We start from the raw sequence: 17,704 nt of genomic DNA, 5'->3' as shown, positions 1-17,704 counted from the left end.
TTTAAGACTGGTGGATACATTTCAAAGGTCATTCTGGCCCACAAACATGGCCAAGGCCATGGTACAATTTGTACCATGTCAGGGTACAAGTAAGAGCCTGATCCAAGGCCTGCTGAAGTCAAGGTGAATGGGATTTTGGTAGGCTTTGGAATAGGCTCTAAAGGCACTGTTGGCAACTGTCACAGCCCTAAACAGCAATACATCTACAATAATGAATATGTTCATTTTGATGACAGAAGTTACTGGTGAGATTAGATGATGACCTCCCAAGGAACAGCTCTGCAACAGAGATAAAAAAAATCCTTGCTTCACTAACTTAAACAAGCAGAGACTCACTTCTGCACCATCTTATGTTTTCAGATGACTAGCACAATACTTAATATTCAGGTATTGTTGGTGATCAAAATAAGTAACTCATGAAACTGCATTAAACCTTTTCACAGAACATAAAGACAGACATTATTTGTTAAAGGAATTTTGAAGAACTGTTAATAACTGTTTCAGATAATTGAGGGTGGTAGATTCAGGAACACAATCTTTTTATGGAAAGTAACAGAGTACTGGTAATACATTTTTAAAAGAGGTGATGTGTTACCTGCCTATATACTTGGTTGGAAACAGCCTAAAGTCTAATGGATTCTAATCAAGAACTTCCAACGAAAGTTGCTAAAATTTGTTATTTAAATGAGACAAATTCAATCTAAGAACCAGGTATCAATTTTTATGCACATGGAAAAAAGTCAATAACCTCTTGATAATATTCAGCCTTAAGACATGGACTTCACTGCAATCCTTTATTTCCTTATTTAATTTTGTTTTGTAGCTGGCAACATATATTCATGAGGAGGGTTTTTTAAATCCACTTTAAAAACGTAATGAGAAAATACAAATAGAAGCGAATACAACCTGTGGCACAGCAGTAAATTCATGTAATCATAATAGTTAAATGATATTGATCAGCATGAAATGTATGCCATCGGTCTTGTCTGTGGTAATTAGGAAGCTAAACATAACAGAGAAAAAGCATAAAGCAAAGTGGTCCTATTCACAGTGGCACCAGGAGGTAAAAGTACATTTAGCCAGGTGATTTCTTGATCAGTTACAGCCAGCTAAAGTCCTTGGCAATGATACTTCTCTTCAGTTTTGAAGTAGCTTTCATAAGGACAAATGTACCACAGTAGGAGTGATGTAAATGCATAATGCTCATTAAGCTTAGTTAAGTGAGCATATCAGATGTAGAACATGTAGACCTTAATAGCAAGGATATATAGATATTTCTATATGTATGCTCTAACCCCACGCATTAAACAATGAAAACAAAATTACATACACACAAATGGTTCATTACAAAAATAATAAAAAACAGAAACAGAACAAAAAATGGACACAAGTAATAACATTAAATTAAAGATATCTAAATGATCCTTTTTGTATGTAGTACCTGGTTTAGTTACAGTTCATAACCCTGAAAAAATTGATTAAAATAATTTCCATAAACAGTGTTAGACACATTAAACTATTGCTGCAGGAATCCTGTCAATGTCAATAGCCTGTCTGCATACAAAAATAGATAAGATAACTTGCGCATATGAATTCAGACCATAAACATGAACGCATTCACTGTGCATAGAAATATATTTTATGCATATTCAGGGAATCACAGAGAAACTCAGACTAAGACCCTCTTGCCCATGACACACCCAAGAGAGTAATTTGTATTTGATCTATGTAGTTGACCTCAGTTTTGTGAATTTGGAGGATTTCCAGAGTCAGGACAGTTTTTTTAAAATGTTGGACCAGATTCATCAGCATGGTCCAACTGCTTTGTGTTGCTCTAATTACACAGAGCAGCCACAAACTGATCTGATCTGGCTGGTTAAGCCAAGTTTATGGCTGCTTTTCTTCACCGTAGAAAGCAACCAGAGGCCCTACTGGTGAATCTAGCCCAGTATTTTTAAGGTATGTTAAAATTTTGAATGAATTAATTTTGACAGATTTCTTTGAAAAGCAGGGTTATGTTGTACTGTTGCATTTTTAGCTATATATCTGTGGCTAAGTTAAACAAAAAAGTTAATTATTTATCACAATGTATACATAAAATTGGATCTTACACCCAACAAAATTTTGAGTCCAGAAGCCTGTTACAGAATCAAACGCTTAGTCAACAGTTAACTAGCACAGAAGGAATTGTCAATTTTCTGTCCATATGGCTTCTTTTTTCTGAATGTGTTCCACTGACCCAAAACATTTAATTTAAGACAAGGAGAAGAAACGTTTTTTTAAAAAACTGTCCAAGTCTACAATCAACCTCATTCTAGGAGACAAGTGAGGCATTGTTATGGCTTGGTTGAATAGGCTGATGGTATACTTTTGAAAAGCAGGCTAACTGCAAAATTAGTACCTGAGCTAAAAACTTTCATCAATGACCTTGGATCACCTTGTTTTTGTTTTTTTTTTTTTTTAAAGAAATTATGCTTTCCTAGTTGTATAGGTTTCTAACAGTCCTGCTGTCCCAAAAGAAAGAGATGTTAGAAGAAATCAAGGTGTAGTAAATTAAGGGATACTTATGGTACTGGAGTTTATAAAGTTAGGAACAGTTTTGTGGATTTGGTTCTTAAATGCAAAGCAAAGCTGAACTGCTTATTAGCCCCTAAAATTAGAAGTTGTAACCTGTATAACTCCAAAGCTTGAAGATTAATAGCATCAGAAAAAAGAAAATAGAAACCAAACAGATTTAAAAAAAACAACTTTTTCTTCTCTTTCAAGGGTGTAAATTACACTGGGTATAATTAGGGCTGTCAAATAATCACAGTTAACTTAAGCGATTAACTCAAAACAAATTAACTCGATTAAAAAAATTAATAGTGATTAATAGCAGTTTTAATCGCACTGTTAAACAATAACAGAATATCAATTTAAATTTATTATAAATATTTTTGGATGTTTTTCTACGTTTTCAAATATATTGATTTAAATTACAACACAGAATACAAAGAGTACTGTGCTCACATTATATTATTTTTATTAAAAATATTTGCACGGTAAAAAAGAAACAAAAGAAATAATATTTTTTTAATTCACCTCATGCAAATACTGTAGTGCAATCTCTTTATCGTTAAAGTGCAACTTACAAATGTAGATTTTTTTTTTGTTACATAACTGTACTCAAAACCAAAACACGTTTGTAGTTGGCGTTGCAAGGTATTTACATGCCAGATATGCTAAACATTCATATACCCCTTCATGCTTCGGCCACTATTCCAGAGGACATGCTTCCATGCTGATGATGCTTGTTAAAAAAAGAATGCGTTACTTATATATGTGACTGAACTCCTTGGGGGAGAATTGTATGTCTCCTGCTCTGTGGTTTTACCCACATTCTGCCATATATTTGTTGTTATGGCAGTTTCAGATGACCACCCTGCATATATTGTTCAATTTAAGAACACTTTCATTACAGATTTGACAAAATGCAAAGAAGGTACCAATGTGAGATTTCTAAAGATAGCTACAGCACTCGACCCAAGGTTTAAGAATCTGAAGTGCCTTCCAAAATCTGAGAGGGACAAGGTGTGGAACATGCTGTCAGAAGTACTGAAAGAGCAACACTCTGATTCGGAAACTACAGAACCCAAACCACCAAAAAAAGATAGCATCTGACTCAGTTGATGAAAATTAATGTGCATCAGTCCGTACTGCTTTGGATAGTTATCAAGCAGAACCCATCATCAACTTGGAAGCATGTCTTCTGCAATGGTGGTCGAAGCATGAAGGCAAATATGAAAGTTTAGCATATCTGGCACATAAATGCCTTGCAACGCCGGCTACAAGAGTGCCATGCAAACACCTGTTCTCACTTTCAGGTGACATTGTGAACAAGCGAGCAGCATTATCTCCCATAAATGTAAACAAACTTGTTTGTCTGAGTGATTGGCTGAACAAGTAGGACTGAGTGGACTTGTAGCCTCTTAAGTTTTACGTGGTTTTATTTTTGAGTGCAGTTATGGAAAAAAATAATTCTACATTTGTAAGGTTCACTTTCACGATAAAGAGATTGCACTACAGTACATGTATGAGGTGAACTGAAAAATAACTATTTCTTATCATTTTCACAGTGCAAATATTTATAATAAAAAATATATAAAGTGAGCACTGTACATGTTGTATTCTGTGTTATAATTGAAATCAATATATTTGAAAATGTAGAAAATATCCAAAATATTTAAATAAATGGTATTCTATTATTAACAGTGCGATTAAAACTGTGATTAATTTTTTAATCTCACGGTTAATCATGATTAATTTTTTTAATCATTTGACCGCCCTAGCTATAATTATTTACTCCTGGGGAAATTTTGTGCCACTTCATGCATGCAGGAAACATGTCCCCCCCTCCCAGAGATTCTTTGCTTCCCAGCACAAAGTAATGGGGAAGCAAAGGGAAGCCATGCTGGGTGTGTGTGTGTGTGTGGGTGTCATGGATGCCCATGGGCATAGTTTAAGGGGGCATTGCCCCCTACCAACCACAGGCGAGGCGTGGAGGGGCACACGGGTCACATGCCACTGCCCCCTGCATTTCAGTGAGCACAGAGCTGCCTGGGTGGAGGAGGGTGCCTGTTTTCTGTACAACAGTGAGTGCCCATGGTAGGCAGGGCAAGGGTGGAGGAAGAAATGGGGACAGGGTGGTGAGAGAAAGAGGCAGTGGGAAAGGAAGGGGGTGAGATAGGGCAGGGGAAGTGGATGTGGGAGTGAGAGGAGGGAGATAGGACAGAGGGGAGAGGAAGGAGGAGGGGATAGAGGCGGGGGCAGTGGGGAAGGGGGATGGACTGGGGAAGGGAAGGAGATAGGGGAATTGGGGGTGCAGTGGGAATTCATCATGCAGTGTGCCCTTGGCAGCAGTTGCAGCTGGGGCTCCCCTGTTAAGCAGGCCCCATCAAACCCCCAGCCATCCTGCACCTGGACCACCCTGAAGAGCCCCGCATGCCAAGCCCCATCCTCCCAAACCCAGACCCCCCTGATGAGCCCTATCCCCTACCCCAGGCTCCCCCTGATGAGCCCCAACCACCTTCACCTGGACCCCCCTGCAGAGTCCCATTGCCCCAGTACCCGGAACCGCCCAACAAACCCCTGTGCATCCAGATCTCCCACTGAGCTGCCTGCACCCAGATTTTTCCACACAGAACCCTTTTACCCCACATCTGGATCCCCCCCAGACTAAGCTCTCCACACTTAAATCCTGCTGGGCTGAGGCTGTCTGCCAACACCCGGTGTACCTGGCGCAGAGGGAGGGGCAGGGCCTGGGGTGCTTCTGGGGCAGTCCCAGCCCTTGCGCTATGTCAGGATCAGGTGCAGCCTCAATGCTGAATTCCTGTCCTGGGGGATGCTGCAGGGTGATCTCCCACCTCCATGCAGCCAGCGGCCTGTGCTCCCCACTGTCATGCTGGAGCCTCTGCATTTAGTTATTGAGAAATAAAATTTGCAGAATTTTAAAATATTTTTACTATTTTATTTTTATTTTTTGGTGCAGAATTCCCTCAGGAGTAATAATTGACCCATAAGGATTACTCTACTGGTTGAGGATTGGCCAGAGGGATGAACTATAGCCCCACCCCTTATAGACACTTTTGTAACCTCTCCCCAGCATCAGGTGGCCCCGGTGCAGAAGGGAAGGGAATAGGTGGTATAGAGACAGATTTATGTGCTGTGGGGGGTTCTCATACACCAAGGGAATCCACTGGCTGCCACTTTCCAGCAGCCTGAGCAGTGCAAACAGGCTGGAACAGAAACCAAGGATCTGGCCCCATGTGTTAAATAAACATGTATAACATTTTCATTATAATTACACACACACACAGACACACACACACTTATCAACAAAGAGATAAGGTGAAATATAAATCAAATAAAAACAGAATAAATATTGTATAAAATACTTCTGAGGAAAATTATTAAATTAAATATTCAGTAGTTATGCAGTGCTGCTACAGGAAACAATTCTTTAAAACAACATCATCATCATCATCATCATCATCCAACTGGAAATGAAAAAATAAAGGCCACGTGAATTTTTCATTACTTGTGAGCAGAGCTAGCATGGTACTAAGCACCTCCTGACAGATGCTCAGTGCCTTCCATGTCCCCTGATGCTAATGAGATTTGAACATGCTGAGCCCCTTGGAGACATTGTGTACCTTGGAGGATTGAACCTCTTTTTGATTTAGAACCCTTTAAACAGGTTTTTATTTAAACAAAAAACCCTTTCCAGGTCACTATGGTATTCTTTATGCAAAGGCGGTATAGTAATTAATAAATTAATTAGTCATTAATAGTAATGAAATCTAAAACCTACAGAGTCAAATCCTCAGCTTGTGTAAATGAGCATAGCTCCAATGCAACTACACTGATTTACATAAACTGGGGATCTGGCCTCAGCTGGTCTCTGAATTTCAGAGAGCAATGTCATTTCTACAGGATTTGTTTTGTGTTTGTTTTCAAACCAATTATATAGAGTTCTATAGCACAAACATAATTATCCATTACATTCTATAGTACTTTTCTATTTGAAAAAAAATGGTGGTTTCTCCTCTTGACAAATCTGAAACACTTCAACACGTATCCCTGTATGGTATTTTTACATATTTAAAGTCTACTGTTGGTAATATAAATATAACAATGCACAAATGTGAAACCTGCAATAGTTTGATTCAGTAGCATGCAAAAGAAGGACAGAGATCTGTATGTACCAAAAAATATTGTGAGTGATCTCTTAAGAGCAGCAAGATTGAACATCAAAGAGTAATACAGAGCAGTTTAGTACCCACTACTGTATGGTGGTTCAAATGTTTTATGGAGAATAAATTGCAGGCATTTGTTTTTCTACAGCATGCTCAAAAGCCCCCCATGAAACCATTATCTAAAGCGTTTTTCTCCAACTCCAAGAATCAAAATGGAGTGAAATGTATCATTTTAAGCTCAATTTGCTAGAAATAACAAAGAAGTTTTATGTCAAAATAACAGATGTGACAAAGAAAAAGAGCTGAGGACCAACCTTGAACCTTTTCCCCTTCCCTTCATTGACAAAGTCAAAAAAGGACAACAGAAACATGGCCTCTGTCAAATTTTCAGTAGTGGAATATTAAAGACCATCTCATCACATCATCTACAGGGTCTGTGCATGAAAATTAGAGAGAAAGGAGTTCAGATACAACTGAAATTAAAAGGTCATTGGTGATACAATGTTGCATGCTATGACGCTGTCAAATTCAGCATCAAGTTCATTACTGAGACTCCTTTAGAAGGAATAAAAGGTGTTATGGGGCCTTTTGCTTCCTTTTTGCTCTAATTTTCTCGTGTAAATAGGAAAAGAGATCCCAGTGTAGTGTGCAGCAAGACCACAGTACAGCTAAACACACATTACTCTGAGGAAGTCAAACAAGATGCTTTGTAAGTGAACTGATGGGTGTTTTTCAGCAAGTGTGATTAGAAACCATTAGTGCATTAAAGGAGCCCAGGTGGATCATACTGCAATAATCTGAAATCAGAATGGTCTATACGTGCTGATTTAGTTGCACATAGTCAACTGGGATCAAGAAGGAATCAAGAATTATTTCCTGAGAGTTCTTTAACTCAGCAATTCTTTATTGGTGTGGGGTGAATTCACTCAGTCATCTTCACCACGAGAGCCCCTTACTGCAGATACCAACCCAACTTCTCTACCAAAAGGCCAGGAGCCGCCAGCACTTCCCTGAAAGTAGGGAGCAGTGTCCAGGAATGTGGCACGGCTAAGGTAGCCAGGGGATGTGCCAAGCAGGAGATCTAAAAGAAGGGCAGCATCAAGGAACAAATGAACAACACAGATGGGAATGTAAAAACGGGTGCACAGGGAGCTGCTCACGGATAGGGAGGCATAACTGATATCTTTCCACACCAAATTCACGTATTTTAGTCCTTAGTTTTCATTATCAAATACATCTCTAATTCCAACACACTGGAGATTAAAGAATGACTAGAGAAGTCATATGGTGAAATTGTCTTATGAAGGAAATGCTGATTTTAAATATCCATAACTTAAAAAAAATTACTGAACCAATAGTGTTTTTCTTTCCTCACGGAGGACATTAAAACAATACAAGTTTGAAGTTCCTACCTTTAGCCATTTTTTTCCCCACTCTTGCATAACTTGAAGATACCTGGACCAATTTTTCTCAAACGTCAGTGAAAAATCCATCTCAGAACTCAGAGCAAGTATGGACAATTTCAGCCCAAGGGCCATATGTTTGAGGAAGTGATGGGGTTATGGAGGGGTTAGAGTGGGAGGCACATTTCAACCTTACCTTGGTGTTCACTACCTGTGAGCACTATAATAAGTAGAAGGACGTTCATTTATAAGATTAAATATGGGGGGTTTAAACTGTAGATGAAGAGAACAAACCATATCAACACGGACACTTGTTAAAAAAAAAATAGTGAACTTGATGGGCAAAAAAGTGACTGCCAGACAGTCTGACTGGGCCAGAAGGCTTGTTTCTTTGAAGTGGAGATTCAAAGAAGAAATGTACAAAACGCTAAAGGAGTAGAAGTGGGAGCAATGGGTTATGGAGTCTTCTTGGGACTATGTCATAGGAGTTGGGTAAGAAGAGCACAGGAAAAGTTTGCTGAATAAAGGTTGCAAACTTCTTTGGGGTGGTTGTGGATGTTTTAATTAATTCTGGGTCATCATTCTTGAATTCTATTGCTAATTCTACTTATGATTGCTCATTTAAATGAAAATGGCTGCTAGAATCTTTGTATTTCATCCTCTTGTGTAGTTTGGGTTTGGATGCTGTTGCTATCTGACAGTCCACATGGTGAAGAGGGATTGTTATTTGTTGAGCACCAAATGTTATGGCCAACCCAGTACAATGCATGGAGAAATACCCAGTTCCTGACACAAAGACCTTACAAAATTCCTGTAAAAATGGACAATGAAATAAGGTGTTTATGCTTTCTGCTTTGTGGAACAAGAAAATACAACTAAGCCTGCTGCAATAAGAACAATGTTAGTCAATTTCCCACGGTCATTCTCAATCCGTATTCTAAAATAGGCCCAGGGTAATCTTAAAACCCGAAGCTGATATAAAACTTTGATGACCATACTCAACTGTAAAGTAAAATGAGGAAATGGAAAGTAAAACAAGGGAGGAAAAAACTATCTGCCTTCATCAGGATTAACTGCTCAGTAGCACATTCATTTGAACAAACCACTATAATAGGTTTACTTGAGATGTGGGCTGTATGAAAGCAAAAGAGGCCAATAAACACCACCCACAAAACCATTTTAGGGGTATTTTACCTTGAGAAGGAAAAGGAATACATTAATATATAACACTGTCTTAAGAACCTAATAGTCTTTAAGGATATGCTGGTGCACCTACAGTGCACTATTTGACTATAAGAATTTATTATCAATGGAACACTTCTGCTTTTCCAATACCAGGAAGTTATTTGGCCTCTATTATGCAGAAGATCAGATGAGATTATTGTAATGGCTCCTTCTGGCCTTAAAAATCTATGAATCTTGTAAATTCTACATTAACAAAAGAAAGAAACTCCTTTACTTATGCAATTGGGAGTTCTGGGTATGCAAATAATGCAAGATCAGTTTCTTTAGGGGAGTGTAAGTGGCCCCCAGAAATAGTGATCATGACCCAATTCTAAGAGAAGGAAGAAACAACAGATACCATCAGTGTTTAATTAACAGATTCCTGTCTAGAGGGTAATTATAGACACACATGATCTCCTCTTTCTTGGCACACTACCCTTTCCTCCAAATTATGAAAAATATTGACACAACTGCTCCTATATGCTCCTATTGAAATAATCAGTCCTAACAGGTAAGAACTGATGGTTTATTCTAAGTAACCCCCTATGGTGCTGCTAGAGCAATGCAATGGGAATATTTGAAAGGAATTCCTGATGATAGACAGATATGATTTGCTGTGCCAAGTTGTCATTTCTTAGCTGCTGCCTTCATCAGTCTGCCACTAGATTTTTTGACGGTAGAATCTTATGGGTGTCTGCTTTGTTCAGGCTTCCTACAGTTCTGCTTCTGGTATATATGAGCCGGTGTCAATTGAATCACACTACTTTAAGCTTGCTGTGGTATTGCTTTCACTAAGGGAGAGATAGCCTATTCTGATATAATTATGCCGTTTTCTTAAAGCAGGTATTTTATTTATTTCAGAGGATGCCACCAGTCTGGTTTTTACCTCTTACATTTTCTGTTTGGGCTTCTTCTGCCTGGCAAGCTTCAAAGCAAACAGTTAAACATATCTATTGACAATCAAAAGTGTTCATGTAAACAGGCTAAAAGCACTGCTCAGTCACAGACCCCTTACTGCTTTCTGATTTCTAAGGAAAAAATAGCAATGATTAGTTTGCCCACCACGAAGAGAAAGATGACATGACCTTAGGAACCAGGAAAGCTTCCTGGCAAGATGGACCCCATGAATCAATTTACATAAAATAAATCTTTTGTGAGCTTAATATTACCTTTAAAAAACTCCATCAAGTAGCCAAGCACAAGCAGGACACAGATACTACTGTTGGCCGTTGCCTATTTCCAGCCATTATATGCTCTAGTGAGTGGTTTTGAACTCCTAATTCCTCTCTCACTTTCATTTTGTATTTTCATCACTGGCTAACAAAAGAGGCACTGGACCAAACTCAGCCCTGGTGTAACTGGGTGCAACTCCTGTGGATGCCAATGGGAGTTGTATCCACTTACACAATAGATTAACTTGTCCCACACCATCTAGAACCAGTTTTTGTACATGTGGGAGCTGACGTTCTGCCAGCAGCTGCAACAGATTACATAGGAGAGGACATTTTGATTTTAAAGTTGACAGAAGGTGCCCAAATTACATTGTGTGTGCAGTTTTGGGGTCCCCTATTCTGCTAATCACTTTGCACCACATGCACCCAAGGAAAAAATGTTTACCTGGTATGGCCACGGTTAACCTTTTTTCCTTGCTGAGACGGTACTCATGGATGAGTTCACTCATGGAAGGGGGGCCCCTCAGAAGAAATGATTCTGTGGAGGTGGGATCAAGGGGGGCTCTTAATATATTCTGTAGGTAGGTCCCTGAAGTCCTGGGATGGCTCTGATCACAAGGGGAAGGTGAGAATAGTCTTGCAGGAGATCCAAGAAAAATACATATGGAAACAAAAGAGTTTTACTTTAATTATCTTTAAATGCCTCATGAATGACAACAGCATGCTAATTTGTTTAACAGGTAAAACCAGCTAGTGTTGCCACCTCCTATCATTTCCACAACACGACATGTTGCCTGTGTTGGAAATTCTTTTTCATAGTTGAGGAGGAGATGAGGTTTATTTATTTATTCTCCACCCTCCTTCCCACCCCCTGATCATTATATTCAGCATTTAGTGGGCTCCCTGAACATTTTCTTATCCTTTACATTGTGACCAGAAAGTACAGGGAAAGGGAATGAACACCCAGGACACTTTACTAATGGAGTCCTTTTCAGTGTCAGAACCACTGACATCTCCACAACTACACAGCTTTGGCATGACAAGCAAAAGACAACATGAGAATTCACTGCTTGAACAACCAGAACATCCGCTTTAAGTTATAAACAGCAGTCATTCCCTTTGAATATGCAGAAAAGTTCATCCGAGTGAACACATCCATATCCTTCTCCCACTCACGAGGAGACAGAGGCAAGTACTAGATCAGTGGTTCACAAACTTGTTCCGCCGCTTGTGTAGGGAAAGACCGTGGCGGGCCAGGCCGGTTTGTTTACCTGCCACGTCCGCAGGTTCGGCTGATTGCGGCTCCCAGCAGCCGCAGTTCGCTGCTCCAGGCCAATGGGAGCTGCTGGAAGCGGCGTGGGCCGAGGGACGTACTGGCCGCCACTTCCAGCAGCTCCCATTGGCCTGGAGCAGCGAACCGCGGCTGCTGGGAGCCGCGATCAGCCGAACCTGTGGATGCGGCAGGTAAACAAACCAGCCCGGCCTGCCAGGGGCTTTCCCTGCACAAGCGGCGGAACAAGTTTGGGAACCCCTGCACTATAGCATATCAGAAAGGTTTTGTTTGTTTGGTTTGAAAAAAAGCATTGACATGCTCACAGAGCATAGCTTTTAAAAAATTTCTGGAGGTTATTTTGCTGTATGCAAAACCTTAACTCATTTTAAAAGGACAAACAAGGTGCACTGAAACACTGACAGAATATAGTCTACAACTATATTAAAAAGGAGGAGATAACATTATGGGTAGATGGAATCAGAAACACACTTAGCCAGGCTTTGAGTTTCGATCAGCCACTATTTTTATCCTCCCCTCTCCCTTCTCCCCAACCGAAATAATAAATAATAAATAATAATAATAATAATAATAATAATAATCTGTTTACAATTCAGTGAATGACTTTAACTAAAGTCTGGCCACTGCACTGTACTATAAAGATCACTGCATGCATACCTTTTCCTCTGAGTGCCACTGCTGACCAGTAAGTTTGGTTGCTGTGGGCCCTGACTATGCAGGAGGAAAGTGTCTATGGTTGGCACGGTGGCTGATGCTTCCTCACTTACTTTAGAGCGGCTGTCCTTGCTCTTTCCAAGCTTGCCTTTGCTGCGTCGGGACTGCTCGTGATCGAACTCTAAATCCTCCAGTCGCTGGGTAAGGGCAAGTTTTTGCTGGATAGCCATCCGCAATAGAGAGTTTAAGGTCTTCTTCTCATCCTCTGCAGCTGCCAACTGCCTTTGCATCTCGTCCAGCTGTGTGACGTACTCATCACACCTGGAGAAACAAATGGAATAGAAGCCTAGTGAAGTATTCTAAGAACCAAACAGAGCAAAGCAGAGATGGGCCTAAACCAACACCCCAAATCTAAACCATAGACCATGATTTGTATCAAGTTCACGGCTCAAACTCATCTCTAGGCCTAATCTTAACCTTGCCCCCCCACTACTCTGAGATTCAGATCTGGATTTCAGACTCTCAAGTTCAACAGGAGAATTTGGATCCAGAGTACTGGTGCAGCCCATGAAAACTTTTCAAATTTCAGATCCAGCTTATGAGTTCAGCTCTAGGGTTTTGGTTTAGGACCATCCCTAATTTTGAGCACAATTGTGATGTGGGCAAATTAAACTGATAATTTACATAACATGAAGGGGGTCATAAATAATAAATTCTATCTAAAGCAAAGTATTACACAACACAATATGACAAGAGCAGGAATATCTTCATTCAATACCCAATATTGCATAGATTGTGTGATGAGATGCTATCAATTATTAGCCAGTGCTAATTGTTCAAAAGATATATGCCACTTTTAGGGATCAGGAGGTTGTTCGGTGTTTAGGCCCATTCAGTCCTTGACCAGACTTCCAATAGGGAGCCAGTGAGGCAAATTGTAGTGAGTAGGGTTTTGTGATGTGGACACTTGCTCGTTTTACACAAAAGCTGTCAGGTGGTAACTTTCAGACCCTCTAGCTCACAGCCTTAGCAGAATTTGAAATGGTGAACTGTAAATAAAAGCTTTGTTTCCCATTACCATTCTCCTGATGCACCTACTTCTCCCATCACTTCAGCGTTGGAGCTAAACAATAATTTGCATCTAATCGTACCCCTTATCTATCCCTCACTTATTTTACATCTAAGTTTTAGTCTTACAACAACCTGACATTCTCTCACTATTCTAATTGTATATTATTTACATCGGAATGGTTGAATCATGAAACTCACTTTGTACAGAAATGTCAAAGAAATCAATCACTCAACAGTTTGAATTTCTACCCCACAGTTCTCCTGGTCACACTCATTTGGGGACTTTGACCCATGTTGCATCTCATATTTGGTCTTTGGCAGGTTTTGAGGTACGACTATATCGCCCAGGTGATATAGTTAATGTTTATAAAATGCTTTGAAAATTAAAAATGAGTCTGACTTAATAGTGGGCCAAGACATTATGTCATGGCATTAGTCAGTTGCTGGAGTGAAACAGCTTTAATTCTATTAAACGAAGAGCCTCTTTTCCAGTCAGAACTCTTACTAGATGCAGTCCAATTGTCCTGCTCTATGGATAACTAGAATGGTATACTATCACTCATTTTCAGCAGCATCAATGCTTCCTACATGCTTTTTAAAAAATACTAAAATATGCACCCACTATGTTAGAAATTTCATTATAAAAATTGTTTGAATTCACCACAAAATAAAAAAAGATCTATTTAAATAATAAAATCCTACCATTTCTGTCCTAAGGGCAAAATCCTATTTAAGTGTCACCCACAGTAACTCCGCTGAAGTGTAGGGAGTTACTATGGATTTACAACAGTGTAACAGAGATGAATTTAGCCCTAACAGGACTATCAACAGAAAGTAAACACCCAGTCCACCATTTTATTTTCTCTCTCAAAATGTCTGACTCACAATAAACCTCTGAATTCTCGCTAACTGAATGATGAAACCATTTAGTCTGTGAATTGTATCCTTCAGTTAGAAAGCAGGAACACAGTGTTTGGAAAATTCTTACTCAATCTATATATACATTGTGCTCTTCTTTCAAGCGATTTTAGTTTTAGCTTTCATTTGCAAACAAAATCACTGTAAGCCAGCCACAGCTTCAGTATATATCTGCTTTCTACAGAGCTTTAACAAGCAGGACTGCATTTGATTGTTCAAGCTATGGGGGAAAACAGATTTTGCCGCAATGTTGGCTGGCTTACAGTCATCTCTGACACCTCTCGCTGATAGAAGCAGTTTGATGTTTATGGATGTTTTAATAAATCTATTTGACAGGGCCACTAGAATGATGTCAGCATCCTGGAAATTAAATCAATTGGAAATACAAATGGCTGTAATACCCACGATATCTCAGATTTAAATTCTTACTCACTGGGATCCGACAGATCTTGTATCTCCCTTCTCCAGTTTTCCTCTTCAGTTTACCCAAGAAGAGATAAAGAAACTTTGACTTCTAACTACATCCCCAATGGGAAATTTACAAAAAAAAATGTAACTACTAGATTCAACACCACAAACACTTGCAGTATAACACTCGCAACAGAACTGATTGCTTTGCTTTCATATGCCAATGATGCAGTTTCCTTGTTGGGTTAAAATTAGTTGACTTTAGACCTCAGAGAATACATGCTCTGCAATTGCACAACTGCCTTGTAAAACAGTGTAACTTTCCAGTTATTATTTAAACATAAGGCTTAATGAAGATGTAGGTTATTAAAACCAATTTAGACAAACACACTTCTCACTGCCATCTAGGAAATCATCATAAATTGGCTTTAGAAGTTTGGACGTACAAGGAGTCTTTTTTACTGGTTGTTTGTGACCTGACATGCATGTCACCGATGACCTAATAAAAGCAATTCTCTGACTGTTATCCTTAATTTTCTATACATCATAAACTTATTTTCATAACGGCAATTCTTGACAATTCATTGCAGGGCAATTAAAGTCACTTGATCTACACCACTACTCAAAGTATGCTATAATCTCTCAGAAACGTACAGCCCATTGTTTCTATGTTTTGTTGAGAACCAGTGTTCTAAAAGTTTAAGCACATCAACAAAACAGTCAAATCCAAAGACTATGATTGGCTTTTGAGGCTGCTGAATCACCAAAGTGCTATAAGTCTCCTTGAAGTCCACAGTGATGGAAGCTATTCCCGTTTACAGAAGGTTGTAGCCTGTTGTAGCCCTGGTACTTTCCCTCTTATGTTAAATATTCCATACAACATACAGTCATGGGATAAAAAGATAAACATTTCCGATTAAAGAAATAATAATAATGTGCATATCTATAGGGCCTTTCACCCAAAGTCTCCAAATATTTTACCCACATTAATTAAGCCTCGCAACATATTGTGGCAGAAAGAAGTTAAGCGCTAACATGACGTTAGGCACAGTCCTGAACTTGGGGTGGTAGCTATGCGGAGCTCCAAGAGGCATTGTGGCTCAGAGTGGGGGTTTTAAATACACCTCAGTGATTTAGAAGCACAAATTCTACTGCCTTTCAGTGGGACTTGTGCTCCATCCTCAGAGTCACAATTTTCTCCTTCGTTACCCTTCCTCTGGCATGGAAGTAAGCAGATATTGGCCCATACCACCAGTCAGTTACCGTCACCACCCCCCACTCCCAACACAGGCTCAGCTGTGATGGCCAGCAAGAAGGTAGGGTGGGAGCCAAAACCTCTTCTCCCTTTCTTCAGCACCAGATGGCTTTTTCTCACCTCCTCTCACCATATCGTTTGCTGTGGCATGTGGAAATTAAGGTTGTTTTTTAAAAGGCTTCTATCTATTACTATGCTCTCTCCATGTGCGTTACTCTGTCTGTCACACTGTTTCATAGGAATGATGCTCAAACCCTCTGCCACTCACTCAGAAGGAGTAGAGAGGGCTGGTGTCTCGTATCAGGTCTAGGGATACAGGAAGGAGCAGTGGATTGAGTGGGTGGGTTAGGGATCAGATCTGGGGCTCAGGTGGGCAGCAGCAGTTGGCAGTGGATTAAATCAGCTTCTGCTCATCCAGGCAATAAAATAGGAATTCAAGTTCTACTCTGCCAGCAGGGTTCCATCTACATCCATGGCCCCAGCAGATCAATTCCCCTGCGGAATAAGCTTCAGCATGCATACTCTATTAATATTCACAAACAAAAAATGCCATTATAAAAGAATTATGTCTGAAATCATCTTTTAATGGAGTCCAGCTAGTGCCCCAAAACATGATTACACTTAAAAAACTTCTTCACCTTTAAAAAACCCAAACATTAGAATGTCTGGAGATGACCAGTTAAGAGATCTAGCCTGTTCCCCACCACCACATAATATTTCCACACTCAGCTAACGTGGCCCATCTGACCTTAAGTGACTCCCTAACTTTTGCAAAAATCCATGCAAAGGTCAAAACAACAACTGTCTTAGGAGAGCATGGGAAACGGATCCTCCTTTGAACAGGAAATGGATTTTTATCAAATCTTCCCCTGTGGGTGGGTGGGAGGAGATCTAGAGTTGTGGGGAGCATGTGCTCCTGGCAGGGGAGAGGGGGCAGATGGGGGATCTGCCCCTTTAGCATCCATGTGAGGAACAGGACTGCTGTTTCCCCCTTGAAGACATGAATTTAAAATGCTGCATCACCACAAAGATGGTATATCTGATTATGTACAGCGGAGCACCAGAACAAACAAAAGTTTCCCTACAAAACAGGGAAGTGTACTTCATAGAGGAAAAAAACACTCTCCTTGCAAATACTATAAAACAGAAGAAATCATTTTAATATCCATATTTATAATATAAATATTCTCTTCTTTCAAGAACTGCCATTCCGGCAGTATGGACTCAGAAACAGGAATCATGTGATGCAGGGTTGCCATAGGGACCACTCTACTTTTCTTGAACAGCAGACTACACAACTGAATTTTCATGCTTAAGGTTATGCTACAACAGAGTCACGATTAGAAAAATCTCACATTCTCCCATTTTTTCCAGACAGATTTTTTTTCTTGAATGGATGCCCACAGTACATTGTTTGGAGTAGCAATTTTTATTTAGACAAACAATGCTTCAAAACAGGGGACAATGACTTGCTGCATCATTTGAGCATTTGGAAAAAGCGACTTAAATATAAAATTCCTTCGATTTTTGGGGGAGGGAGAGGAGGGGGACATTTTCAGCAGAGCAGAACCAAA

The 17,704-nt window shown here is 39.8% G+C and overlaps 1 protein-coding gene across 8 annotated transcripts in view; it reads right to left on the bottom strand.

The window, feature by feature from the left end:
* Positions 1–17,704, bottom strand: part of BICD1 (BICD cargo adaptor 1) — a 263,678-nt gene that overhangs the window by 31,598 nt on the left and 214,376 nt on the right. For 3 of the 8 annotated variants that reach the window (XM_037878550.2, XM_043540936.1, XM_043540949.1), the window contains exons 7-8: positions 12,482–12,799; positions 10,979–11,169 (exon numbers count right to left, since the gene is read on the bottom strand). In XM_037878550.2, coding sequence (XP_037734478.1) covers positions 10,979–11,169; positions 12,482–12,799 — 509 coding nt within the window. Of the gene's footprint in view, positions 1–10,978; positions 11,170–12,481; positions 12,800–17,704 lie in introns of those variants that run through there. The other 5 variants (XM_043540942.1, XM_037878560.2, XM_037878570.2 and 2 more) reach the window with 3 other exon arrangements.

This window comes from Chelonia mydas, chromosome 1, assembly GCF_015237465.2.
Source record: "Chelonia mydas isolate rCheMyd1 chromosome 1, rCheMyd1.pri.v2, whole genome shotgun sequence".
Lineage (NCBI taxonomy): Eukaryota > Metazoa > Chordata > Testudines > Cheloniidae > Chelonia > Chelonia mydas.
This window is presented reverse-complemented; position numbering and strand designations above follow the sequence as displayed.